General features: G+C 37.8%; 1 protein-coding gene across 1 annotated transcript; it reads right to left on the reverse strand.

Moving 5' to 3' along the window:
- Positions 1–276: 276 nt before the first annotated feature.
- Positions 277–12,934, reverse strand: fam219ab (family with sequence similarity 219 member Ab). Its single transcript, XM_055049283.1, has 7 exons — positions 12,323–12,934; positions 7,752–8,090; positions 5,954–6,053; positions 4,609–4,714; positions 4,204–4,284; positions 4,061–4,115; positions 277–2,111 (listed from the first exon to the last, which is right to left on the reverse strand). Exons 2-7 carry the CDS (start codon positions 7,827–7,829, stop codon positions 1,953–1,955), a joined length of 579 nt encoding a protein of 192 aa, XP_054905258.1. The 5' UTR covers positions 7,830–8,090; positions 12,323–12,934; the 3' UTR covers positions 277–1,952.
- Positions 12,935–27,502: the final 14,568 nt, after the last annotated feature.

Below are 27,502 nucleotides of genomic sequence, written 5' to 3' on the forward strand. Positions count from 1 at the left end.
GGATAACAAAATGGTTTCTACCCTATAAGTCGAAGGAAAGTATGAAGTTGTTTCGCCTAATGTTCTGGGATTGTAGGTTTGGATGGATGCATGCATGCGTGAGAGAACAGGGAGCGTCCTTTTAAACTGGACCTATGTTTTCCTTATTGATTATCAGCGTCTCGCGTTTGCCACACTCTGTGACATGGGAGAAAAACGAGAAGCTCTAACCCAACAAACCAAGTACGGAAAATCTATCTGGACTTTTATTCCTTTGGCATTCATAGCGTACCTTGCAAAAGTATTTATGCTGCATGTTTACTTTTTTTTTTTTTTATAAAATTAGAACCATGAACATCAGCATATATCACTGGATTTCAATGTGGTAGATCCATACAAAGTGTTATGTTTGTGAAATGGAGGGAAAATAATACATGTTTCTTAAAATAGTTGCTTGAACTTTAATAAAAACCGGTGCAAAGAGTATATGGTATCCACCTGCGTGCATAGTACCGCTCTGAAAACTTCAGTGGTTTGCTAAAACAACATTAGTGTCATTAGTATCTTGAAAGCCAAAGAAGGTCGGAAACAGTCAGGGATAAATTTGTTTACAGCAAGGTTTGGTAAGAAAAGAAGTTTTTGCCATTTACCATCTGTAGATCTAAATTGACAGATTGGACAACAACAGATTTATTTAAAGGGACAGGCATCAAGTCCCTTGGTACATCAAGAGGAGTTGCAAGGATACATGGCTCAAATGCGAGAATCAGTTGATAGGACAGCTGCTAGACATAAAGTAGAAGATTTCCAGCTGTAATTGTAGAAATATTACTGTATTCCTATTACTGTATGTATACCACATTCTTCACATTATTATCTGTCAGAAATTATGAAAACCATGTGTGCTTTTCCTTCTCCTTCACAATTATGATCTACTTTGTGTTGGTGCTTTACATTAAATTCCAATAAAGCACAGTTACGTCTGACAACAAAATGTGCTCAAGTCCAAGAGGCGTAAATAATCTTGCAAGGCACAGTAGAAAACAGAGCAATAAACAAAAACAGATAATTTTAGGTACGTCACATTCACTTGTGGTGCAGGAAAGAGTGATATGAACTCATAAAATCTCAAATAAAAAGTGCAAATTGAAAGAAATTCAAAAATCAAGCTTGTGCCACAACAGCAGCAGGTGACTACACAACAGAAAATTAAATTTGCAAAAGCTACGTGCTTTTAAAAATTCCTTCCTACTTTGCACTCTGGTGGCCTTCATGCAGTTTGTACTACAGTCATTCATGTTTACACATTCATCTATCAACTTTGTGGTTTAACATTTCACTCCAGCGTCGCAGAGAAAGCAGAAATGTCGCAGTGTTTAAGTGTTCAAAGATCTGACCCTTGCTACATAGCAACCTTGTACAGTAAAAGGATACAGTACCAGGGGAATTCAAAAGACCACATCCCATATTTCTCGTTACCAGATACAGGCGCGCTGATCTCAGTTAATACATTAAAATAAAAGGAAAAAAATATATTAAAACAAGGCAAACCAGAGCAGAACAGTTGAGTCAGCAATTATGATCGTGTTTGTTACCAGTCAGGGAAATGGAAACCACTTCACAGCAGCAGCTGACCTTTTCGTGTCTGTAAACTAATATCAGGGTCACATTACGTCCGCCAACGGGAGGGGACTCTTAAACAGAAGTGTGTCTCCTGCCATAGGAGGAATCCATCACTTTACTGCTTTTACCCTTACATATACTTTCCTCTGTGTTCAAGATTTTGTACCAAAGTTTTTATTTGTTAGTGTGATTATTTACCTAATCATCATAGCACTTTACTGTCATGACAATATTCTACAAATGCTTCACATTTTGCCACTCTGGTGGCGAAGTAAACTCAGAGCGGATGAAGACAGCGGGTTTAAGTTTGTGAGGGATGAAGGGGCCAGCGGTTTTGGGGGAGAGGTGGGTTACTGGATTTGGCAGGTCGTGGAGGAGGTCGCCTGGCAGCACATGCAGGTCGGGTTGACTGATTTGGGTGGGATCAGATCCAGGTCCTCGTCGTCTGGGATCTCGTCGAGGCGGTAGCCGTCTTTCAGCAGCTGGATGTTCAGATCCTGATTGATTTGCTGAGAAGAGAGAGGAGCAGATGAGTCAGTAAAGAACTGGACCCCTTCAGAGACAAAGAGGAGTGTTGTTGTTTTCACCACACACAAAGAAAACCTCTTCAAAAGTAAAATTACAGAAGTTCAGCTGTATGCACGGCATATAATATTATAATCTTAAAATCTGAGATTGCGTCTAGATGTTGTTTTAGATCCTTTACATATAGGTCATAAACAGAACATGTTCAAAATAAAATGTGGGAAATTGAGTTTTATGTTATTGGAGATCAGAGCAGGTGCAGGTACAGAAAAGATAATCACATGGATGATGTTTACAAAAAGACATCAAAAACCTGATTTTGATGTCAGGTTTGTATTTTTGAAAAAAAAAATGTTTGGTTGAATACATAACAATACAAAAAAATCTACTTGTTTGACTTCATTATTAAAAAATTCTGGAGAAGGTGGCATGTTTTTTTTTTTTACCCAATGTGGGTTATATACAAATGCATTCCAATATTATACAAAGGATGTATAAAACCAACATTTTTTTTGATATACAGATCAAATATAGTTAATGTAATTGAGGTCTGGTCAAGGTACAAATGTATATTTCCTCATTTTTAAAAGCATTTTTTGCTGAGTGACTGAACAACTTTAAGAAGGAGATTGTGTCACTAAAGAACGGCTTCAGAAAGCTTCATACGATGGGTGACATAAGGGAGCTAACGATTAGTAATAATCTGTAAAACAAAAAGTCTTTTAAACTTTTTCGCCACAACACAAACATTAAAATAGGCAACTAATTGCTACGTTTCATCAGAGAGACGGTTAAACTCTTTCTACTTTGGCCCTTAGGGTTAGGGTTGACACTTTCACTTTTTAGACATTAGTAAAAACAAAAATCCAAGCATCTGAGCCTTCTTAAATTTTCCAAAATGATCAGAGTGAGGACAGTGTTGCAAAATCTGGTTGTTATGCTGCAGTTAATCCAAGCATAAATCCAAGAATAAATAAACATTAGATCAGAGTCTAATCTGGATCTCATTTCTACACATATTTAGTCAAACTTTCAGCACAACATTCAATATCTGTGTGGAAAACAGATTTGCTAATGTGAGGTTGTTTGAAAGATGACTTTAAACCCCCACAGTTCACCCACTGTGAAAAAGAACATATTAAGTAAAACCCTTTATGAAGAAGAGACTCAACCAAGTGGATATTTCTGCTTTGAAACACTCTCATTTTCTCAAAAGTCATTGATCTTTTGACTACTGAAGCTAGAACGACGTTGAAAAGCTAAGACCCTCCGTTCTTATGAATTACTCTAGTAAAACGTAACAGTGGTAACCATGGCGCTCTCACAGATGGCTGCAGGCATCGCTGCTTGGATCTTTGTCTTGATCACGACAACTAAAGCCCTGGTGTGATTCTTCGTGTTCATACGGTAAGTTTCTCCCAGATCTTTATTATCACTCATTCTTTGAGCGTTACAATAGAAATTGAGTATCAACACTGGGTCACAATGTTTGTACTCGAGTCTTTTATTCACACAGCGACAAGTCAGTGTAAATATATCAGCACCCAGATGGGAAACTGCTGTAAAGGGATCACATTTAGGATTCCTCTGAGAAATGAACATGTTCTCCTTGTAATGCAAGCTGCACATTCCTTTAAAAACAAAATGTGCAGAAACTGAGGAAAAAGCATTTCATGACATTTACATCTTGCTTTATGCTTCAAACACTTTTTTTTTTTGTGCATGCGCACCTGCGGTTCAATCATACACTTGCGGTGAGAGACGACGCCTACATAATTAGCATGGTTTTGCAGGATGGGCTTAAATAAGCTTGCCTGAAGACTGGCTTTCCTTCCTGACAACCGTGAAGATCAGAGGCAAAGGAATGAGGGATGGAAGAGAATTAAATAGTAAATAAGTGGAAAGGAAGTAGAGTGCGCCGCAGCCGTCTCACCTCTGCAGAAGAATATCCAGACGACGAGTATCTAGACATGTCGAAATCATCGTCACTGCAGTACAGAGATACGTGTTAGCGGTTCTTTTTCTGGATCCTCAGAAGTGTGCATACAAAAACAAAGCATGTTTGTGTCATCTTACCTGTCGGTATCTAAGGCCACCAGGGGCTTTTCGTCTGGGCTCTGGTCTAAAGATGAATAACCTTTATTGGGTACTACCAACCTGTGGTGGAGTGGAAAAAAAAGGGGACCGGAAGGGGATTTAGGGAGGAGCAGTGAGAACATGACAAGCAGAGTTGATGAGAGAGTCATAAAGACTGGCCTCGAGGCTCAGCTACAGCTGCACTACAGGAACAACAGAATCATGGAAGAAGTCTGCTTACTGACTGAAACATTACAAAAAAATCAATGTAGCTATTTTTGAAGACATATGGACTGACAGACATAAAGCAAGCTTTGAATACTCAGATATAGTTGGAGTAATCGAGACAGGAGTGTTTTTACTGATTTCTTCCACGAACCTTCAACCGCAGCGTTATTTTCTTACCGTGTTCTGGCCATGACGTTGTTCTTCTTGGGCTGCTGGTTAACCGGACTACCTACAGTGTTGTTGTTCTTTAATGAGCCCTTCCTGGCCAGGTCTCTTTGTTTCTCTGCACACGAGACAGATTAATAAGAAAAGAGCATTACGGCTGACCTTTCCTCCATCCAGGACTTGTTCGGGTCAAAAGGCAGGAAGGACGATGAGGGCAGCTAAAATGTTTATTACACTTTATTACATTACATTCATTACACAAAAAAAGTTGACTGTTTGGAAATAATCAGCAGTCAGGATCTGCAAATCGATGAAACAAAACAACTCACAGCTATTTGTTAATCAAGGGATATCATATTAAAGTCATGTTTAACACCTAACTCTCGGCTGCCAATGGAAGCAGAAAGGCCAACTAATTAATCTATTAGTCAGCAGCTTGTTAGAGTTGAAGTGTTTGAACTTACATAAGTTACAGCACCACCAAGTATAGTTTGTATCTGCATTAATCTTTCTGTTGTTCTGGGAATGTAGGCAAACATTCGCCATGAGAGCGACGTGTTTGACTTCCCACTATAAGTCATGTTTTCCTTTGAGATTATTGCTCCTCTTGCTCCAATTTAATAAACCAGAAATGAACACAATGTGCAATAAGCATGTTTTCTTCAAGAGCAAACTGAGTGGCCTTTGTTAGTTTTTGCTCAAGTCTTTTAAACCATATTTAATATTTAACAAAATTGTGTTAACCAAAATTGTGCATATTTATCTGTGTATTATGTACATATTACATAAAGCTGATATTCTTATGCTACTTTTATACATTTTTATTTTAAATAGTTTTGGGAATGTAGTGATACAGTGAGACTGTGGTATATCTTATTTAAATGCTAATCTAATTACAAGAAATATTTACATAGATATCCTTCTCATTATATCGCCCAGCAGCACCACTAATTGTACTCCCTAATTTATTTCCCTCCCATGTTCTCTCAGGCGTTGTCAGATCCTTCTGATTGTTGATACCTGTGGATTTTGCTCTTGTTGGTGTCTTTGTTCACTGTTCAGACTTCACTTTGGTTTTGTTGCTGTACAAGCTTTTAGAAACATTCAGCCCACCATTCTCCTGCATCTAGTCACATGCTATTTACCACTGGACACTGTCCAGGGTGTTGAAACTAAGTTAAATATTTTTGTCAGTTTTAAAAATTTTGGTAAATAAATGCTTGACATAATAATCCATAATGGTAATATTCAGTCACTTGAGTCCTAAATGGTTAACAATTAAATGAAAAACTTGAACTCTTTTAATCATACATTTTACACATATTTGCTGATTCCTACATTAACATAAATTTCTTACCTATTTTCATCTGGAGGGGTGACGGCTTATAGTTGATAGTAACAGCTTCTCCTTCTCTGGTGTCGGACTCTGCCTCTGAGGCAGTGGAAGAAGCCGGGTCCTGGATTGAAAAAAAAAAAACCCACCAGAGACAGAAAGATGAGCACAAATGCATAATTCTGATCCTGACATTAATTATTCACATCTCTTTGTTCACTATAAAAACAATATCCTAGGACACATAGCAATTTAAAGTGCTTTTTGGTGATGTAAATTAAATATAGGAAACATAATAGACTTTAAAAAAAAAAAGAAAAAGGAATGGTGCTGGTTTCTCTATGTCATGCACAGGGGTTCATATTTTCTGTAAAACAAAGGTTTTAATAGAAACAAGCTGCCAAAACCAACTAGGAACATTAAGGACAAGTTGATGGAAAATGCCATCATGTTATGTGGAAAATACAACACAATCTATATAAAGTGCCTTCAGAGGGTCAACTCTAAATAATTTGTATTCTATTTCCCATGTAATTAACAAATTTACTGACCAGCATGTTATGAAACGTCACCAGGGACAACATTACCTTGGAGCTGGGCAGTGGAGGCCGCTCTGCAGGCTGCAGGTTTATATTGTTGCTATATCTTAACAAATTGATTGAACAAATAAACCGTCACCTATCATTAAACTCAGTACTAGACAGATGTCAAAATATTCTTGTAGATAATAACACTGTTACTACTAATAAAAATAACAATAATGATGATGATGAAGATAATGATGGTGATGATAATAATAATAACTGATCACCTTAATATCAGATTTATTAATGTAAAAACACAAAATATGGATAAAGTACATAAGCAAAAGAAACATTGGCATTGAATATTACATATATAATAAAAGATGAAAATGAAAAACAAAACAAAAGCACCTTTTCTTTGACCACTTGACAAAATTACAACAGTTTTTCAGAGAGCAAGAGGCCGTGTGCATGCCCCAGATATAAGACTTTTGTATTATTATTATTATTATTATTATTATTATTATTATATTATTATTATTATTTATTCAGTTCGAATAAAACATGTATTGTAGAGCAGGGAGGGAACAGCCCCGATTCAGAGCTCACATGGGACCCGGTAGATTAATCAAAGTCCGTGGACGCCAGCAGAGAAAAGATCAGATTGCCGAGAGTCTCGTCTGGTTGGAGCTGGGCAGTGGAGGCCGCTCTGCAGGCTGCAGTATCCGGGGGCTCCGCTGCAGGCCACAGAGCGCTCCGCTGGAGCAAACTACCCCGAATCACATAAAGAGGCGTGGGGTTTGATTTGATGCGGCCAACAAACAAACGATTCCAATTTAATCTAGTCAAAAGTGCAGCGAGGGGCGTCGAAGAAAGAGCAACCTGCTGCTGATGCTGAAGCACAAGCAGCAGCAGCAGCAGCAGCAGCAGCAGCAGCAGAGACTCAGGACGGGATGCTTGTTTACGCCAGACATGACGGATGCTGCGCAGGAAACCGGACGGTGCCTGCGTGACATAGAGGAACAAGGATTCCTCTTTCTGAACACATCAGCCGCATCCGTGTTCAAAACTACCTTTTAATTTACATACATATAAATATATTCATGTACCATAGTGCCTGGTTAAAACTTGCAGAGGCTCAAACTCCATCAGCATCACTCCCGGTGTGTGATGGGTTGGGTACAGGCCTCATTTGATACACAGCCTCTAATCTAATTGTGTGTTATTTGAACACATGAACGTGACAAACAGCAGAGACATTATCTCCAGGCAACCTAAAGCAGACCCCAGGGACTCACCAGAGGCTGCATCTCGGACTGCATCTCTGCCTCCTGCACCGCGCTGGGTACCTGGAATCTGTCTATTTCCTCCATCATGTTGGCGATGTTCGGGTTTTCCTTCCTTCTCCTTGAAACAGTCCGATCGCTTCACCGCGTGATCACCAGGACGGCGTTCAAGCCTCAGAACCGGATCAGTGCCTGTGGTTCTCCGGTGCCGAGCTTCATCCCAGCAGACTCTGTGTCGACGGTGGTCTGACTGGTGTGGTGACGGCGACTCCACCACCCACTTCCGGGGAGGAGTATCCCAAGCTGCGGTCCGTGGACCCAAAGCAGGACTTATTGAGAAAATGGCATGGTCTTCCGGAAAGAAGAAGAAAAAAAAGGCTTCAACATTTGTGTTTGTCTTGTAAAAAAACAAAAAAAAAACAACAACAAAAAAAAAATTAAATAATTAATTTTATATATATATATATATATATATATATATATATATATATATATATATATATATATATATATAATATATATATATATATATATATATATATATATAATTAATTTTATATATATATATATATATATATATGATTAATTTTATATATATATATATATATAATTAATTTTATATATATATATATATATATATATATATATATGTATATATATATATATATATATATATATATATATATATATATATAATTTTATATATATATAAAATTAATTTTGCACTGATTAGGGTGATAAAAAAGAAATAAATTCAGTTAGTAGAACGTGAGTGCTGAAAAACATTGGATAGAAAGGGAACATGACTGGATTTTCCTTTCTACTTTTAAATTTTACACAGACAATAAAGAGTCAAAGTTAACAACAGTGATCTGTCATCTATGTTAAAATCTGTTAAATCTATGTTAAAATGACTCTGTATATCTGTACCTCTATATCTATATCTCTATATCTGCATATATATATCTTAATGCATCTGAATCCTAATGCATCTAAGTACCTCAAACCAACACACACCACCACGATGTTTGACTGTTGATATGATGACGTTCTTTTTCTAAAATGCTGTTTTACTTTCAGACTATAGGATGAACACCTTCCAAAAAGTTACACGCTTTCTTTGTCATACACAGAATCGTTATGAATGAGATACTGAAGGTGTTTTGTTTTTGGCTAATTGGAGATGGTCTTTAATGTTCTGTCTGATCAGAAGTGGATTTGGCCTTGATATTTTGCCATGGATTCAATTCTGTCCCAGTTTCTTTCTTATTGTTGAATCATGAATACTGGCCTTAGCTGAGGTAAATGATGCCTGCACTGCCTTTCCACACTAATGAGCCCACCTGATACTCACCACACCCAACACTTTCAAGTTGCCAAAAGCAAAACCTAGATGAACTGAAGTCGGTATTTTGTCGCTTTTCATAGCATGAAAACTGAAACTTTTCAAATTTCACTAAGGTTTTGCATATAAACTGACCTTATGTTGAGTTTCCTTTCCTTCTTTAATTTGTCAAGTTGCAACCACAAACTTTAATGTAGGAAAAACACAGAGCATCACAGTTTAAATTGTAGGCTGTAGATTTATCTGGCCCCAGTTACATTGTCACTCCTGGATAAAATCCACTGCAACCAATTGCCTAATAAATAGAGTGCAGCTGAGTGAAATTTAATCACAGCATAAATGAGTCATCATTAGTCAACAAAACACAGTGTGAAAACAAAGGAGAACATTAGACAGGTGAGGGATAAAGTTGTAAAGTTTGAAGCAGGGTTAAATTACGAAACTATAGCCCAAACATTCACAGGTTACTGTTTAAATCGTCATCCAAAAGGTCAGGCAAGGAAAGCAATAATCCTCTTTGCTTATTACACACTAGTTTGTTTGGGTCTTTTTTTTTTTTTACATTGATATTTACGGTTTTAACAAAGCAGCGCAAAAGGGTTCAAGAGGTATGATTTCATTAGCAAGACACCTTAACTGTCACATATTAAGACAAAAGTAAACACTGTGAATTTCATTTTGCTTTAGTATTTTTTTTTTTTTTTTTTTGCTTTATAATTCAAATAGACAATCTGAATCCTTCTCTTGTGAAATGTGTCAGTCGAACCAAAAACGTATCCCTGGGTCAATTTTCACACTGACTCTTCTGACTTCATGTCTTCCCAACCCAGAAACACCAGCAGAGAGCAGCAGCAGCATGCTCCACAGCACCAGGATCCTGGCGCTGCAGCAGTCAACGCCTGCAGTCTCCAATTGAACCAGCAGGTGGCAGTATTACACTGTGGAAGACAGGGTCTGCAGGTGGCGTACAAGTTGAATTTCAAAAAAAAAAAAAAAATGTACGGCAGGGTCGAGCGGGTCTCTGCATTTCAGCCTGCTAAATCCAATCAGCCCGAAGCCTAAGTTCTAGCAGCTCCTCGTTGCATTAGATCTGACTATCTTATATGCTTTTGTGTCAAGTTTTGTATGTTTGACAAATGTGAAACTCAGGCAAATCATGTGGAATTTAGTGAAATAATGGAAATGTGAATTTGCAAACCAAAACGGGTGTAGTTTTCGCATTCTCCTGCTAGTCTGTCACATTCACACACTCACCATGTCCCCATGATTTCACCATGTTTTGCATGCTGATGCTTTTCCCATCACCCTTTTACTCAAGCTTATTATATGCTATAATTAGACCTCTGCAGACAAAATGGTCATTCATAGTAAATTACAGTTATTTCAATGTTAAAACAGAATTGCTGTCAAAACACATTTATTGGATGGGTGCTTGGGTTTGTGCCATTGCGGATTTTTTATTTATTTTTTCCTGCTAGAAGAGATTAGAGCATTCCGATTCAATTTTCACACACTTAAGAAAGAAATGTAGATACCCACATGAGAAATGCAAATGCATTCATGCCTCCTGAATCGTTCCACATATTTTGACCTTGCTATCATAGCTTTCGGTGTCTTTCACTGGGATTTTTACTGGGATATGATCGCAAAGAGGAAGGAATTCAGGATTTTTGCAATTTTTGGGAAACATAATGTGTAAAGCGAATAATTGTACAGCTGTGTGTAATTTATTTTCAGTATCAATCAAGAAGGCCTCAGAGGCTCGTTAGAGAACAGCAGAAAACAAATAGAATCATAGAGAATGACACAAATGAAAACTGAAAACATACACATTCACATAAATAGGCCAGGTAAAACGAGCATTGATAAAAAAAAAACAGCAATTATTAGTCCAAACCAAATCATCATGAAACTCTGGCAAAAAGGAAAACCATAAATTCTGTTTGGGGTCTCCTACATTCTATGTCAGGGAGCCATCGGACATGTGAATAAAGGTTCTGCGTTCACACAAGACATACATACAACCTCATGACATCTGCATACAGGCAGGAAATATGAAAAGCACTAAATGCAGAACAGTCCTGAAAGAAAATTTGACTGACTTCATTATATCTGGAGTGGAGGCTCACCTTCCAGCAGGCAAAACACCTTAAACATACAGTCTAAGCAACATTGAAATTGTTTGCATTAAAGCCAGTTTTTGTTTAAGACTATTCCAGAGTTCAAACTTATATCCAAGAGAGAAACTGTGGCAAGACTTTGCTGTTCAAAAATCAAAGAAATGGTAATCACTTGTTGCGCAAAATTGCAGAAATACCTTGGAAGACTTTCTGCTGCGATGCACCAAAAGATGATCCAAGTTTTGACTTAAAGAGAGTAAATATAAAGTTACATCACATTTTTTTTCAAAGTTTTTTTTTTGTAAAATTGTTCACACCATAATTGATTTTCGTTCCAGCTATTAAAACGCCACTGTTTTTTTATGGTCAATAATTAATTCCAAATAACATACAAAAATATGTGTTTGTAACACAAGAAAATATTTAAAAGTTCAATGGGTATGAATAGCTTTTCAAGGTAGCCTATTCAAGCCAAACGCACCTGAGATGTGTCATTAGGAGACAATAAATAACAATCATATATTAATCGTATATTACATAAGACATAAAAAATAAAGCAATCAGTTCCATTTCTGGGGTTCAAAAAACAAATATTGGCATCTGATCCTCTGGTGATCACATTAAAACACACCGCCACAGTCACACAGTGGCAGAGACTAACAGTGCTGATGACAGATGTTGAGCCTGATGTGTGTTATGCAACCGGCAGCAGTGAGGGTTGAGTTTTAGATTACTGTCTCCTCGTACATCTATTAGTAATCTCTTTGTAATGTCCCTTTCATTATATAACATCATGCTGAACGTAGGGATATGCTTCCATATCAAATGCCACAGGGATACAGGGAGAATTTGCAGCTCACAACTGAATGCAATTCAGTTCATTAATCTAACAACAGTTCCCAACAACAATCAGAGCAAGTATGACGGATTCCAAAAGCCATAATTTATTTCTTACAAATGATCACGTAATGTCCATGGATAGATCTATCGAAAGATAGTAGTTAGGAGGGCAGATACCACACTGGTTTACATGCTCATAACAACTGTTTTCATTGTTTATAGAAGATTTTATTTGAATAATAGGAGAATGCAGTAGTTCCTGCACTGCATGCGCTGACCTTCACATCTCCCTTCCGGCCGATAACATCTCTGAATCGGCGGTGGCCGGTTTCCATGAATTTGGCTCTGCTGGGCGGTAGCTGGGAACAGAGAAACAGAGAAAGGCTGCCAAAGAGACGAAGATCAAGAGAGTGACTGTCAAGAAGATAAATAAAAGACAAGCAGACAGTCAGCTGTGCAGCTGCCTGTCTGATGAGCAGTTTCCAATGAACAACCCAGGAAAAGCTCACACCATCTGTTTCACCCAGTCTGAGCTATAAACCCTGTTTATCACACACGTAAAACAGTGTGATAATACATTATGGTATCACATTCTTTGTTTTCTCAAATGCAGGTTCGCCGGAGGCACAGCTAATGCAATGTAATTGCTGTGAACAAACATGACGCAGGTCTTTATTTTAAATCAGTACCGTTGCCATCGGTATGCAATCTGCAATGGTTTTATCACAACTGTGGACTTTTGTTAAGTATGTTAAAGATGTGCATGTAAGTGGTTTCTGCATATCCACCATTAGTTTTAGCCTTACTGTGTTTGAGGATACATATAAAGATGCAGATCAGATCATGTTGTTGTAACAACACTTTGTTAGCAAATCTCAATGCGAACAATCAGAAGGAATCAAGTACCCAAAATCCAACATGTTTGGATTTTTTTTTTTTTACATATTACTTTGAACTGCGTGCAGTAAGGCTCTGAAGCCAGAAAAAATGTCTTATATCAGTTATTTTAAGAGTAAAATAAGCCTGATGAATCTGGAATTTTGTTTTTTTCTTTCTCCTCCTCTTCCGCTTATTGCTACATATAGTGCCATGGTTCTTTTTGACGTTGTGACAAAAACATGTTGCATTGGAACTGTAACACAAAAAACTCACAATTTCACTTGGCTAACCAGCAACCTGCATGTGCAAATTGGAGGTGTGTGTAATTCTCTCCATCTGGAAGGCCTACCAGAAAAAATCCAGCATATGCTGGACGGCAAAGAGTTTTTACCCCCACATTTTCCTTCCCACATTCATCCCTGTGAATCTCTGGTCATTTTTAATCTTCTGATGAAACCTAGGATAAATCTAGAGTAAGTTATAAAGATTAGCTTTGATTTGCATATTTCAGAAGAGCAACAGATGTCAAACAACATAAGGTGAAAAATGTTAAAGTATGCATTTTATCTGATTTTTCAACATGTAGCGCCACCTTGTGGAATATAAGGAAATAACTTACGATTGGATGGCTCGTCCATATTTTGTGGAAGAATTGTGTGTATAGAGATGAAAGATATTATGAATACATCCACAGAGAGCCCATGACTTACATCTTTAACAAGGTGAAACAAAGCACAATGTTTTTTCACACATCACACACACAAGCCTCATGTGAGAAAAGAAAATTCTTACATTTTACTCTTTTCTCCTTATATTAAATGCATTTATTATCAGAATATACACATTTTGCCTGCTTGTCTAATTAAAAATACCTTTTGAAACTAACTTTTGAGCAGGTTTGAAATACACTTTTTTTTAATTAAACCCAAATTTCTGCAATAATATCTTTTATTGATTCAATGTCTTATTCTGGTCATAAATGTTGCAGTTTCACTATCTGAAAATAATTAAGAATGCTCAGATTTAAAGGTTTGAAAACACTGGTTTTTATATAATTGAAGAAGATTAAAATAGTAATTTAACTAAAAAAGGTAAACCACAAGAAGTCCCAACCCAACCTGTTTCACACAAGACTGTACTCCACTCAGCTTTTTTAAAATGTTCTAGTACTGACAGTAGCAGTAAGTAACCATGTTACATGATAACTGGTGTAACTACCAAAAACAAATCTGTTCTGGTTGTGTGAACTTTTCAAGATAAACTCAGATGCCCAGTTGGCAGATTTTCCTTCACTCTGACGTAGGCTTATTCTCATTAAAAATACGTTTTTCCTCATATTGTTGCCGCTTTGTGAGCTGTGTCTTAGAAAATAAAACCTTGGCTTTATTTACAGGGAAGAATGTACTGGTAACGGGGGTTTCAGAGATGTTTTTCTCCTCCTTTCCACTGAAACTCCTTTGAATCGAGTTTGATTTAGGGACAGAGGTACAAATTATCCAGAGACGGAAGAAACCGAGAGAAGAAACTCCCTACAGGAGAGAGCTGGGTGGAAGGCACTGTGTACGTGACTAAAAAGATTTAAAAGGAGAATTGTATGTGTTAAGTTTCACTTTTCCTTCTCTCACAATTTGTCTCACACACTGAGACAATTTTTTTAAATAAAATATCTAAAGACAAATGCATCTTTCTCTGATTGATTCAGTGTATCGCCCTTTATCAAAACGCAAAAAAATATCCTAAACAGCTGCAATATAAATAATTCAACTGTTCACTGTCGCTAGATGGAAGAAATCCCACAACTTCAGTAACTGGATGCAATCAACTAATTGGCTTAATAAATTGAATTAATTTGTAACTGGTTGAATTCTAACTGGAATATATGTATATATATCTGCATGATTTGACTTATTTGACTATAGGAATGTTTGTATATCAACTGGGTGTTTTTGTCTAAATCAACACCATATTCAAAAATCTCTCTTGACTAAGCAAACCTAAAGCAGAAGAGCAAATGATGATATGAAATTCAAAGTGCCTACAACAATCAACTATTATTGTTGAATGCCCATGGGCACAGATATCTTTCAAATTTCCTGTTATTATATTTGGACACACGCTGAATTAAATTATTGCGCCATCTGTAGGATGATGTTAATTGTCAGTAAGAAGATATAAGCCATTTATATTCGCAAAACCATTAGAACGACTCTGGGTTGTGGTTACAAGATAAGGATTATGGGTTTCTGCTTGATTAACAACAGGAAGTGGGTCACGGTTCCAAGCAGTGTGTTGAACATTGATTATCTCAGTGCAGGAGGCAGCATGAGGTCAGCTTTTATTTTAGTTCAGACCCCATTGTTCATCCAAAGGGCAAAGACTTTAAAGGCAACATATTGAACGGTGAATAAAGTGTCTGCCAATCCAGAAGTTTTCTATTTTTTTTGTCACATTTGAATCCTTTAGATCAATCTTAATTTTTTTTATGTTAAACAAAGTTAATATGAGACTACCAAATTAATTTTTTTAAAGAAAATAAATCTAAATCTAACTGAGCCTATGTGAAAAAGTGTCCATCCCCTTGTGAAATTAATTAATTGTGATTAATCATATTAATCTCTTCAGAAACATGGAGCAGTGGAGAATCCTACCAGGACAAGCTGCTCTACCAAAATGAGTCCATGAGCGCACACTTTTGAAATCCACAAGGTCACAAAATAACTCAGGACAAAATCTAGGTGACTCCTTAAGCTCAGAGATCTTTGTTCCAGAAAAAGAAACAGAACTGACAAAAATGTCATTCAAGGGAAACGTTCAGAGAACAAACTTCTGGTCATCAGTCCGAGGATAAAAGTCCACATAAAAACATCTTAATCTAAATCTATATTTAAATTTTCAGACTGCTGTCATTAACAGAGCCATGCATTCAAGAAAACAACAAAAAAAGAAATACAATATCAGACCATCAGTTGATGAATGCAAGTGCAGCCATGCCTGTTATTGTTGCAAGACAAAGTTCCAACACACATCTGCGTAATGCCTCCAAAATACACACAAATTAAAGTTCATAGAGGCGTGGCTGAAATTTGTAAAGTTGTGTTTAGAAGAAGTTTAGTCAATTCAAACATGGCTTGATGGCTGGTGTTCCCAGATAAGGAAACCACACTGTTATTTGAGTTTGTTGCCTAATAAGAGAAATCATCAACAGTGCATTTTGAATAGTTATTAATATGTCAGAGTGTCAGTAAGGGGGCAACAACTTTCTATAACACTGAAAAATGAAGCTATGACACCAGATGCAGATGGTGTCAGTAACTTACAATCAATAAAGACAAATATAAAGACATGCAAAAAAACCAAAAGACTCTTTTCTTTTATTTTACCTTTATTCATTCACGTAAAACTAAAAATAAAAAAAAATATGTACAGTATTGCAAGCTGACAAGTAGTATGGCTTTGAACTTTTGATTCACCAGCAGATTAAAAAAGTAATTAATGTTCTTGGGAAAGATCAGATGCTTTCATACAAAGCATTTGGAAAGTGAGTTCTAAATGTTACCAGAATGGTTTCAGTATTGTTAATAATTTGAACAAATCTTGCTACTACCCATCCCGTATAAGTTTCACATTCATTTCCCCATCCATGAAAGTTTATGTGAGGTTACGTTTCGCATATCTCGACTGAGGCCTTTGATGTATCAACACAACACCTGTTTTACAAGGTAAACAAATACTCTACTGTAAATGCTGGGTGTTTCTCAGGAGGCTTGTTACAACAGAAATAATATTTTCATGTAAAAGTGAGTTTTATTCCAGTCAACACTGATGATGCCTGTCTGTAAGAATATTCCTCTGCCTTCATCGGAGCTGAGGAGGAAAAAGGAGGAAGGCACAGCTGAGGAGGAAAAAGGAGGAAGAACAAAAGAAACGGTGTTGTAAGTTGCACTTCTGCAGAGGATTTTAATCCACTGGGGGTTGGATCAGGGAGAGACTGTCAAACAGGGCCCTCGAGCTCCTTTTTCCATCAACAAAACATCAAAGTGTCCTATTTCCAATTCTTCCCCTGAATTTGATCTCCTTTCCTCCAAAATATAAACCAAACTTTATCTCCATCTGTCGTGGATCAGAGACAACCTGCAGCAACGTCTCTGTGCTCCCTGTCTCCCACTTTAAGCCGTGGGTCTCTACCTGTTGTGCATTTGCTGCTCTGTTGCTTCCATCATTAGCGGTGCAGCTAAAATAAACAGCAAAACTGACTGGGGAGTCACATTTTTAACGTTCACTCTCAAAAAAATGTCATTGCTTTTCAACCAGCCAGCCCTATCAACCCCATCTCCTCTATTCCACTTCATTGCACTTTCGCAGTTTCGCCTCCACATCCTCGCCGCCGTCCTGCGTGACGAGATGAAAAAGACTGGCGTAGAGGAGGAGGAGATGGCGATCTGCTTGTGTGGAGCGAGCCAAACTGACTGACAGATGGACAGTCCCAGCGACGCACAGCAGAGATAAGAGGATTTGGGCCTTGCCTGTTGTTGTTGCTGTTGGTCTTGCCTCGAATCTTAACTCAGTTAGCTTACTCTGAGCTCCCCCGAATGGTACAGACAAGATGGGGATGATGGCGGTGCATTGTACCCGGTTTTGTAGCGCAAATGGAGAGAGAGGAAACAGAAAAGCTTGGGGAGGCTTCTCCACCTCTACCATCCTAGCTTGACGTTTATCCTTGTATCAAGTTCATATTTCAGGGCCTCGGTCAGGCTGCAGTCAGCATGTACTTCTCCTCTGCCCTTGTCTGATCCAGTCTGACAGCAAAAACTGGCATTTTGTCTTGATGTGAAGGCACCTTGCAGGCTTTGTAGAGCACCACAAAGAGGATGAGGATGAGCAGGCCCACTACGGAGTTACAAACAATGGCCACAATAGCCCAAAGAGACAGACCCATACTCAGCTCCTGCTCCATGCTCAACCCGGGCAGCGGTCACTCCAGGCTTCAGGAGCGTCTGAAGTGTCCAACCATTATGTAGTATAACTCATCTTCCTTGGAAGTAATGTCTAAAGTGGAAAAAAAGGAGAAATACTTATAAGTAACCAGAAATTAAAATAAATAAATAAATAAATAAATAAACTCAAACAGTACCATGCAGAAACACTCATATTTGATTATTTATTTATTTATTTATTTATTTATTTATTTATTTATTTATTTATTATTTATTTATTTATTTATTTATTTATTTATTTATTTATTTATGTTTTTGCTTTTAGATATTGCAACATTACAGCCACAAACTTCAAAATATAATACTGGGATTTTCTGTGATAGAGAACCATAAAGTTAACCATAGTTTTTGTATGCATTCAGATTCACAAACCCTGAATTGATGCTTTATAGAATCACCTCTTTCTGCAGCACCAAGTCTCCAGCAGCTTTGCAAACCAAAACAAAGGTTTTCCCCACGCTTCTTGAGAAAATAAGTTAAGTTTAGTCAGGCTGGATGGATCCGAGAGCAGTTGAAATTAGATCCAAGCCATTGTAATGTTTAGTCTTACATTGCATTGATAAAAACCATTCCATTGTATCTCTGGCTGCATGGTAAGAGTGACTATACTGCAGACAAGGCATGACTGCTGGAATATTACAACAACAACAAAAAAAAACTTCCACTAGAGACCAAGATGTCTAAGCATTGTTATCTTCTTGTAAGCAAGACCAATATGCAAGAGGAAGCAATGTAATTAGTAACCACTTTAACAATAATGCTAAAAGTTGTGTTGAGTTCTACAATCTTCATCAGTGCAGTGTTCTTATTGTTGGCTCCATTCTTGCCAGGTCCAGTTTTTCTTGTTACCCGGGGTCTGTTCAATGCATCTATGTTAAGAAAGTCTAAAATTAGTAACTGTCCCAAAGTAGAACCTCCAGCATTGGACACTTTTCAAATAAGTAATAGTAATATCTCTACCAGACTAGCCAGAAATGTTTATCAGAGCAAACAAGACCATGATAAGTTCAAAGAAACCAAATAAAATGCAAGTTTTCTAACAATCTCCGCTCCAGTTTCAAGTCCTTTGCAGCTTCTAACTGGTTGTCTTCCAGTATTGTCAGGCATCTATAGCTCTAGCTCAACCAAAGAAAAGAATCCCTGCAGCATGATGTTGTTTTTATATTTTATTGTGTGAATAATGTGTTCAGGTGGATGTGTAGAATAGCAATACTGCAGCAGTCGTCTCTTGCTGTTCAGGAGTGATTGCAAAGTTATTCTTCCCTTTACTGACTTTACAAGTTGGCCAATAAAGCTTGATTTTGGTCTCATCTGACTAGAAAACATTTTTTCACATGATTACTAAGCATCGCATCTCACTGGGCGAACCGCAAAAGGGATTTCTTAAGGGGGCTTTTTGTATTAACTGTCTTCTAGCCACTACACCAGTTTTGTGAAGTGAATAATAAATAGCTGTGGACACTCAACCTGTGCATCTCTGCAGCCTCTCCTGTTGTTACCTTGGCCCTCTTGACTAATGCACTCCGTTTGTGGGTTTATATGGAAGGTCATGTGTTAGTAGATCTGAAACGTGCTGTTTTTAATGATGGATTTAACATTGAAATTTCAATAAAAAGATTGAAAAGCATGAATTATATTTTTCAACTCATACTGGTTGGTCTGAAAATCCAAAGAAAACACATTAAACTTTATGGTTAGCAAGCAGTGGAAAAGTTGAAGGAGTGAGAAAACTTTTAAAGACACTGGGTGAAAGTGACACACTTGGCAACAGTACACCTTCCCGTCACATGTATGCGCTAAGTCCGCGGGTAAAGATTACTTTCCCTTTAATGGGTTAGTCATGAAGTGCAGGGGCTTTATTCTTAACAGGTACTTTTATATGGAGCAACCTACATTTTGTTTCACGGCTGTAAAAGTAGGTTATATCACCAAGGCTTATTTTTAGAGAAAAGGTAGTCTTTCAGTGTCAAATACAAACCCATAAAGAAACTTATAAAATGTAACATGATATATATGGATGTCTAAGAGTCTTTCAATTTTATATGAGAGTAAGGAAGTTATTAAACCAATGAAGACATTTTTCTTTCATGAATTGATCTGAATGACAATTTTCAGGAAAAAACACATCAGTACACATTCGTTTTGTGGCTGATATTAAATGGGCAAGTGAGTTGTAATGATGACAGAAAACAATGCAATGACCGAGAAAAAAAGCGTGGTTGTCAACCAGATTAAAAGTGTGACTATTTCCCTACTTAAGAGTTCAAGAGATAAAAACAACAACAAAAAAAGCCTGCTCATCTCCTCGGTCCTCTGCCTTTTCTCCCTGCTCTCCTAATGCATTTCTAATGAGATACCAAGTTTCCCTTTTCCTCCCCAACTGGTGGCAATATTGCGACAGTCCAAGTCGTCTCCTGCTGTTGAGGAGTCATTTCAAAGTTATCCTTCCCTTTATAGGCATTTTATGACCAGGCCAAATAAAGATGGATCACTAAGCTGTAGAAGGTGGCAGTGATGCATTTGATCTGCTTGCCAGCTCCCAAACTTGCTCTGTGTTTGGAGCAGATGGGTCCCCTCTCAGGATGCTGGTGGCACTATTGTGGAGAGGAAATTGCCCTCATAATCACCAAGTGGCATTACTGACAGTAAAACTGCCCTCACAGTTTTGCAACCTGTTTTTAAAAACATGATGTAGCCCTGTGGAAAGAATTAAGTAACACTAAATATGGAAGAGTTAGTCGGGTTAATTAGAGCCGGTTTGAGGAATGCGACTGATATTAGATACTAGACAAAGGAAGGTGAAGAGGAGCAGTGTTCATGTTAGCGTTCAGGTGAGAGAAATCAAACGAGTCTGAGAAATATGTTAGAATAGAGGGCTGTTGCACACTCATTTTAATTTCAAGCAGTCACTGGGCCACGACAAGGCAAGTCCCACGGTTATTTGTGATCTCAAATTATAGCACCATTGCCAGATGTACACTTCCCAAAGTGATCGTAGCTCATGTTTGAATCATTGAAAGGCTCATTAGCTTTCACTTGCAGGAAAAATAAGGCTTTATTATGAAGCACTGCAGAAGTATGTACACCCCACGGTGAACTTTCTAACATTTTGTTAATTAGTGCAGTTTGATACAATGTGGGCGTCTTTATTCAACCACCTTTACTCTGATGCCCCTGAATCAAATCTTGTGCAACTTGTTGCCCGCAGACTTCATTCAGTAAACAAAAGTTAGGCACAGATAATGATCTCCACCTTTTTTTTTTAGAAATAAAAATTTTTGTGGCATGTGTTCGTATTCAGATTTATGAATTTACACGTGTGTAAAATTTTGTCTCTATATGAATATAGCCGTGCAATAAAAGTCTGAGCGGTTTGTCAGAAAATATTATTGTGCAAACAAAATCTCAAAACCTAACTAACAAGGCAGACTAATCAGGGATACAAGTGTGGAGACATTTACCAGGTTAGGTTCTAAAACAATATTTAAAAAAATTGAATTTCACATCATATGAAGACAAGGCCTCACACCAAAACTGACGGGACAATCTTAACCTAAGCAGCCTAGAGCTTTACAGTAAGCTCATTGGAACAAGAATGGTGCTACCACAGTGCAATCCTGGAAAAAAACCTGTTAGTGCCTGCAAGGGCACTGACAGCTGCCCTTGCAGGCACTTGCAGTCCCTTGCCTGTTCCTAACAGGCAAGGGACAATAAGACAGACTGTGTAGGTTCATATTACAGCAGAACAAATATGCTAAAAAATACAGCAACAGGGGAAGGAAGGTCTGGACCCATTGAGAACTGATGTAGACTAATGCTCTCCCTCCAACCGGATTGATCTTGAATATTTTCCAAAGCAGAATAGAACAGAACATTTTAATTTGTTTGTCTCACATTTGTGATATTTATGGAAAGTTCTTTGGAGTTCTTTGCACATTTGGAATTAGCAAATCTTCAAACATTAAAGGTCAACAATGGTTGCTGACGCTTTCACTTCAACCATCTCCTCATTCCAAAAATTATGTGCCAATCTCTTAGTTAAGTGGAAGAGACATGGAAGTGTTTAAAAGATTAATGGGGTTGATTTAAAGGTTCAAGGATCACAGGATTTAACTGAACCGCCTCCAACACTTGTAAACACACTCCCTAAGGCCACAGTCAATACAAAGATAGAAGAACCCAGTGTTATGCAATCACTGTGCTCTGCTGCAGCAACCGTCTGAAACTTTGAATAGAAAACATTGTAATCCAACGAGAGTATGAGATTTAGCCTCAGTGTATGAATAGTGTCACTGTCTGATACAGAGCCCTGTTGTGTTCACATGCAAATAAATAAATAAAACATCAAATGCAAATGCAGCTTGTGTAATGCACCAATGTGCTTGTTTGCTGAACAATGCAAGTGGGCTCTGCATGCAAAGACAAACCATGTTCACAGTGACCACATGGAAAGCAGGTTAGTACTCGTGCATATCAATGTGTCACCTGCAGTAACTACCTGACTTACGGTTGATTTGTGAAGATGGCAATTAAGGTGATTGTTTCCGAAAGACAAAATCGAACACATTTTCAAAAGTAGGTTTGGTTTTAATATGACTGTTAAATAGCATCAGAGACTCTGACCAAAGACTGCGTGTTGGAGGGAATTTGAGTTTTCACATGTGGGTGAAGAGCAGGTGGGTGACCTTGCATCATAGTAATTCTTTCAGAGAACAACTATTTAATAAAGCTGCTAAAGATGAACTCTGCCAACTGTACTAAACATTATAAAATATCATCATAATGTTTCAAGGGTCAAGGAATTATTTGCTGAGGGCTTGAAGCTGATTCCAGCCAGGGAGGTTTTTAGATTCTTAAAGAAGACCAAGCTTGTTGTCATTGTTAGCAGCCAGCCCTCGATGGCTCCATGATGGTTCTTGTTTCATTGTGGTCTCTTTCAAGCTATGTTGTTTTGTTGTCTTTTAAACTGTTTTATGTTGTTTAACGGAGCACAGCAAATTAGCAAAGGCTATAAATGTTACAGAGTTTAATGCACTTCAAAGTATGCAGATTCCTTCTGAATTTTATTGAAACCGTAATAAAGAAAATTAAATATAACTTGTACTTTTGCTTTATCTGAAGAACAACAGTCCCATGTTCAAACTATAAACGTGATTAAAAGAAAAAGAGTATTATCGCTTTGGGTCTGACAAAAGAGGGAATACATAAAAGCAATAAACCTTTTGTGGTGGCTATTACAAGTCATATTTATATCACCTTTATATGTGATATTTGATTGACATAATCATAATTACTCATATATTTAATAAAGTCTTGACAAATATTTGTGTATGTATGTTTTACTGTGACTGATACAAATAATTTCTCAACGACTCCTTTTTTTTTTTTTTTACTTCGTGACATTTCTGGCATTCCATATCGTCTGTTTAGTGGCTTTCCTCAAATCGCTGTGGGTTTGTCCCTCCAACAATTCAGAGTGAAAACAAACATGTCCCAGCTCACCCGGTCCATGATGGTCCTCTCTGATGTCTCTTCCCCGCGGATTTGGCTGCTGCACCTTCAGGCGCAGATCATAATCCCGAAGCAAACAAACAAACAACTAAAAAACCAAAACAAAAACCAAGCAAACAAACAAGCGCTTAAGTTCTCCTTGTCCTCCACAACGATGCAAACAAAAAAAAACAAAAAAAAACTTTTGGCTTAAAACACGCGGCGCCCGTTTCGCAGGACTTCAGCGGGTCAGTGCCGCCCGGTCTCTCTCTGTCCTAATCGGGTCAGATTGACGCGGCGTCCTCGGTCAATTCCTGACTGCTGACAGACGCAAAAGAGGCGGCAGAAGTAGACGCTGCTGTCACTGTGGCTCATCATCATCATCATCATCATCACCATCATCATCATCATTATCCCCCGCCTCTCCTCCTCTGTCCCTCCCTCAGTCGCTTGCTCCTCTCTTTCTATTTACAGTCGCTCTAAGGACATCCGATCAGGGGCTTTCCTTTCACCTCTGTGTGTGGCCAGAGGTCACTGCTACAGTTTAACCCATCAACATTAATAATGCAAGGAAAACGCTCAGCTCAGAGAAAGCAGCTTTAGAAAGTCAAATAAACAAATCAACTTTTGTCCAAGTCGTTGTGAGAAAGTGTTGCAACTTTCTTACACACTTGGTTTTACGTCATGCTAGGTAAATGTCACAGTTTGTGCAGCATGCTTTGATATGAAGGTGTCACTGCAGAAGGTCTATCCACACTCAGCCTATTTAGGATGAATTTGTGTCATGTACAGACTTTATCTTTAATGCACCTTGTGAATTATGTACACCAGGGACAATGACAATTAGTTTTAGTCTACAAACTGGCATATAAATAACTTCTGTTTCTGCATTATTATGCATTTTGCAAATAAAAAATTATAGAACATTATTAAAGCAGAAGCGATGTTTTTTCCTTTATAATCAAAAATATACTTTAGTTTCAAAAAATAATTGCACAAATCTTTGCAGGAGATATATCAATCTTTTTAGATCATATAATCATTTTGATTGAGCAGCATAAATGTTGTTACTGAAACAAGCAACACAGATTACAAAAGTGAAGAAGTAAAAAAAAAAAAAAAAGCGAGAAATTTACCAACAATTCCTCCTAAAATGAAAACATTGTTATTTTGTGACTGCCTTACAAGAACAGTGTCTTCAGTCACTGTTCTTCTTCAGAGCTGCTGTAATACTGAAAGCCACAGAAGATCCTACTAATTCACAGCCACTACAACCATTATTTTCCTCAACTGCTCTTTAAGGAATCTTGGACAATATAAGAGACAAGAACATTTAACTTACCTTTGGGATTAATAAAGCATTTCCGAATTTGAATTTAATTGAATTGACAGACATGAGCTGAGCAATAGCAGGTACCATTTGTTTCACATGAGCAAAGTGAGATAACATCTTTTGCAAATGTTGAACAGAGAATAGGAAATTAGTTTTTTTTGTGTGTGTGTGCATGTGTGTATGTGCGTGTATGTGTGTGTGTGTGTGGGTGTGTGTGTGTGTGTGTTACTGAGATTGTGCCCAAATAAGAGCAAATAAATTCTTTTATTTTTAACCAAAACAGCTTAATGTCCAAACAGAGTTCCTTTATCTTCCATCTTGCGCTCTGCTTTGTATCATCCAAAACAAGGCCCCTGAAGCTGAATAGCTGCTCTTGGAGTTTCACACTTGTTGCCTCCCATTTTCCTCATTAGCATTCAGGACAGCAGTCGGGTGTCCCTGGGGAATTCAGCTCTGTCCTGTGCTTCTTTGTATGTGTGTGTAGTTGTACATCCATCTTTGTAGGGACCCGTTCTAGTTTCAGAACGGGTCCCTACTGAGAGGAACTGGATGTTTTCATAAAATAAGAAGATTTTGCACGATTTATTTATGCTAACTTTGGTGAAATAGCTTTATGGCTGACTTTGGAGCAAGGGTTAAATTATATTAGGAGTTTAATTTGGACTAAATGGCTGCTGGCTCCAATTGTCCTCACAGCAGCTGAGAAGGGGTAGTGTGTATGTGTGTGTGTGTGTGTGTGTGTGTGTGTGTGTGTGTGTGTGTGGATGGGGGGGTGTGTGTGTGTGTGTGGAGGGGGGGGTGTGTGTGTGGGTGTGTGTGTGTGTGTGTGTGTGTGTGTGTGTGTGTGTGTGTGTGTGTGTGTGTGAATGGAAAAGGAGAGGGGAGTACCATGACCCTGAGTTCAGGCAGAGACAAAGCTTCCTTTAAGGCCTCATCATCATTCCCAGCGCTCACACCAGAAAGAAGCTTCACTGGGGCACAGGTCCTGCACATTCATCAAGGAGGCTCATATACCCCACATGTTCATAATGTTTTAAAAGCTGAATGGCTTCAATTAAAGATGAATGCAGTGGTTATCATTCTAACAGCTGCCTGATGACGTATAAGCCTGATAAATGTAATGAAATGCAGTATGAAATTAAAAACATCTAATTAAATTCAAGAAATTACAGTATCATGTGTTACTGCAATAAATTGTATTCAAAGTTTAATGAGCATAGATAATTATAGGGCTATTATACTTGGTGCCTTTTGCCTATTGTCATTGGTTATTAAAGTATTTGTCATTATAATTACGCTAAAAGGAGGTAAATTACATGTTTCCCTGTCTAACTACAATTAATAGCACTAGTAATCCAACAAATTTATTATGTTTACAGGATTTATTGTACTGAGTAATAGATTTTTAAGAAATACGTTTTCGAAATATTGCATATTTCTAGCGGAACTTATCCTGCTTGAAGGCGGATCTGAGTCCCAAGTCTTTTGCAGCCCTTAAGAGTTTAATCCCTCCCAAAACTTTCCTGTTTTCAGCTTTGGTTAATTTTCTCATCAACCACCACCTTTGTGTATGAACCAAAAACCATGTATCATTTTCTCTCTGCTTTATATATGTGTACTACTTTGGGTTATGTCAGAAAATGTAAAAAATAAACCAAATGGGAAACATTGAAATAAATAAGTAAGTAAAAGATTCCCATTAATAAAACTATATAAGTCAGAGACGTCATGAAGAGTACGTTAGATAGAATATGCATCACACAGTCAAAGGCTGACACTCCACAGAATCCTCCTTCTGTCATGTGATAAATTGACCTGAATTATATGGGTTCATGCACTAGATGGGGGATATGATACAATGGACATGCAGAGAAGCTGCATGCCTTCATGCATCTTCTTGAGGCTGCTCTTAATGTACGGCACTGTAAAGACACATGCATGGGAGTGCGCACACAGCACCATTATTGCTCACTCAAATAGGAAGTGTCATGTGTGATCAGAACATCTCATGTCAGCGAAGATGTTTCCACGCTTCCAGTACATTTAAAGTGTTCCTGTGTGTATTTTTGCAGAATATTTCACAGAGAGAGCGAGAAAGCGAGAAGAAAGCAGAAAGGCAATTTTATTTCTTTTCCAGTCTTCACCCCACTTACTCTTTCCTCCACATCTCATTACAGCATCGATATGGGAAGAGATAAAAAGTAAGAAAAGATAGAAATGTTAATCACAACCTTGTCATATCTGGCTTCTGCATTTTTAGATTGCGGACGTCATGAGGAAATATTCTCCTTGGCGGTAGAATATTATGGTTTTCATAAACCTTGCACCCTAGCTGTGGGGATGGGAGAGGGTACGGAGGCAAAGCAGGTCAGTTTCATGCATGATTATTAGATGTGTATCTCCTACTCCTTTTTGATGCTCACAGTCTTATTCAACTCAGCATTACTTGGCAGCTCATCTGACAGTTTAATTTGAATCTCAGGTTTTTTTTTTTTTAATACTGTTAAAAAAAATAAAACATTATGGGAGTCACTTTTTTTTTGCTGGTGCTGTTTTTCCATGCAGAAACATTGGTTATTATGCACAAAATTCAGATTGGGGACGCTGTCAGAAGTAATACTCTATCATGAGTTTGTGAGGACACCTGCTGGGCAGTTCTTGATACTGATTCAGCTTCTAAGAAGCCAGAACGTGTTGCTGCTCATTTCTTTTAATATGAATGCATATAGTGAGTCTGAAGACTCACTATATGCATTTTGAAT

Source organism: Poeciliopsis prolifica, unplaced genomic scaffold (genome assembly GCF_027474105.1).
Source record: "Poeciliopsis prolifica strain line A6 unplaced genomic scaffold, Auburn_PproV2 SCAFFOLD028, whole genome shotgun sequence".
In the NCBI taxonomy this organism is placed as follows: Eukaryota; Metazoa; Chordata; class Actinopteri; order Cyprinodontiformes; family Poeciliidae; genus Poeciliopsis; species Poeciliopsis prolifica.

Excerpts from the sequence above, each read along its gene's own strand:
- fam219ab (XM_055049283.1), bottom strand. The coding sequence starts at position 7,829 with ATGATGGAGGAAATAGACAGATTCCAGGTACCCAGCGCGGTGCAGGAG. Across the intron at positions 4,116-4,203 it reads GTGGCCTTAGATACCGACAG|TGACGATGATTTCGACATGT; the intron begins GTAAGATGACAC and ends TCTGTACTGCAG. Across the intron at positions 2,112-4,060 it reads CTGGATATTCTTCTGCAGAG|CAAATCAATCAGGATCTGAA; the intron begins GTGAGACGGCTG and ends CTCTCTTCTCAG.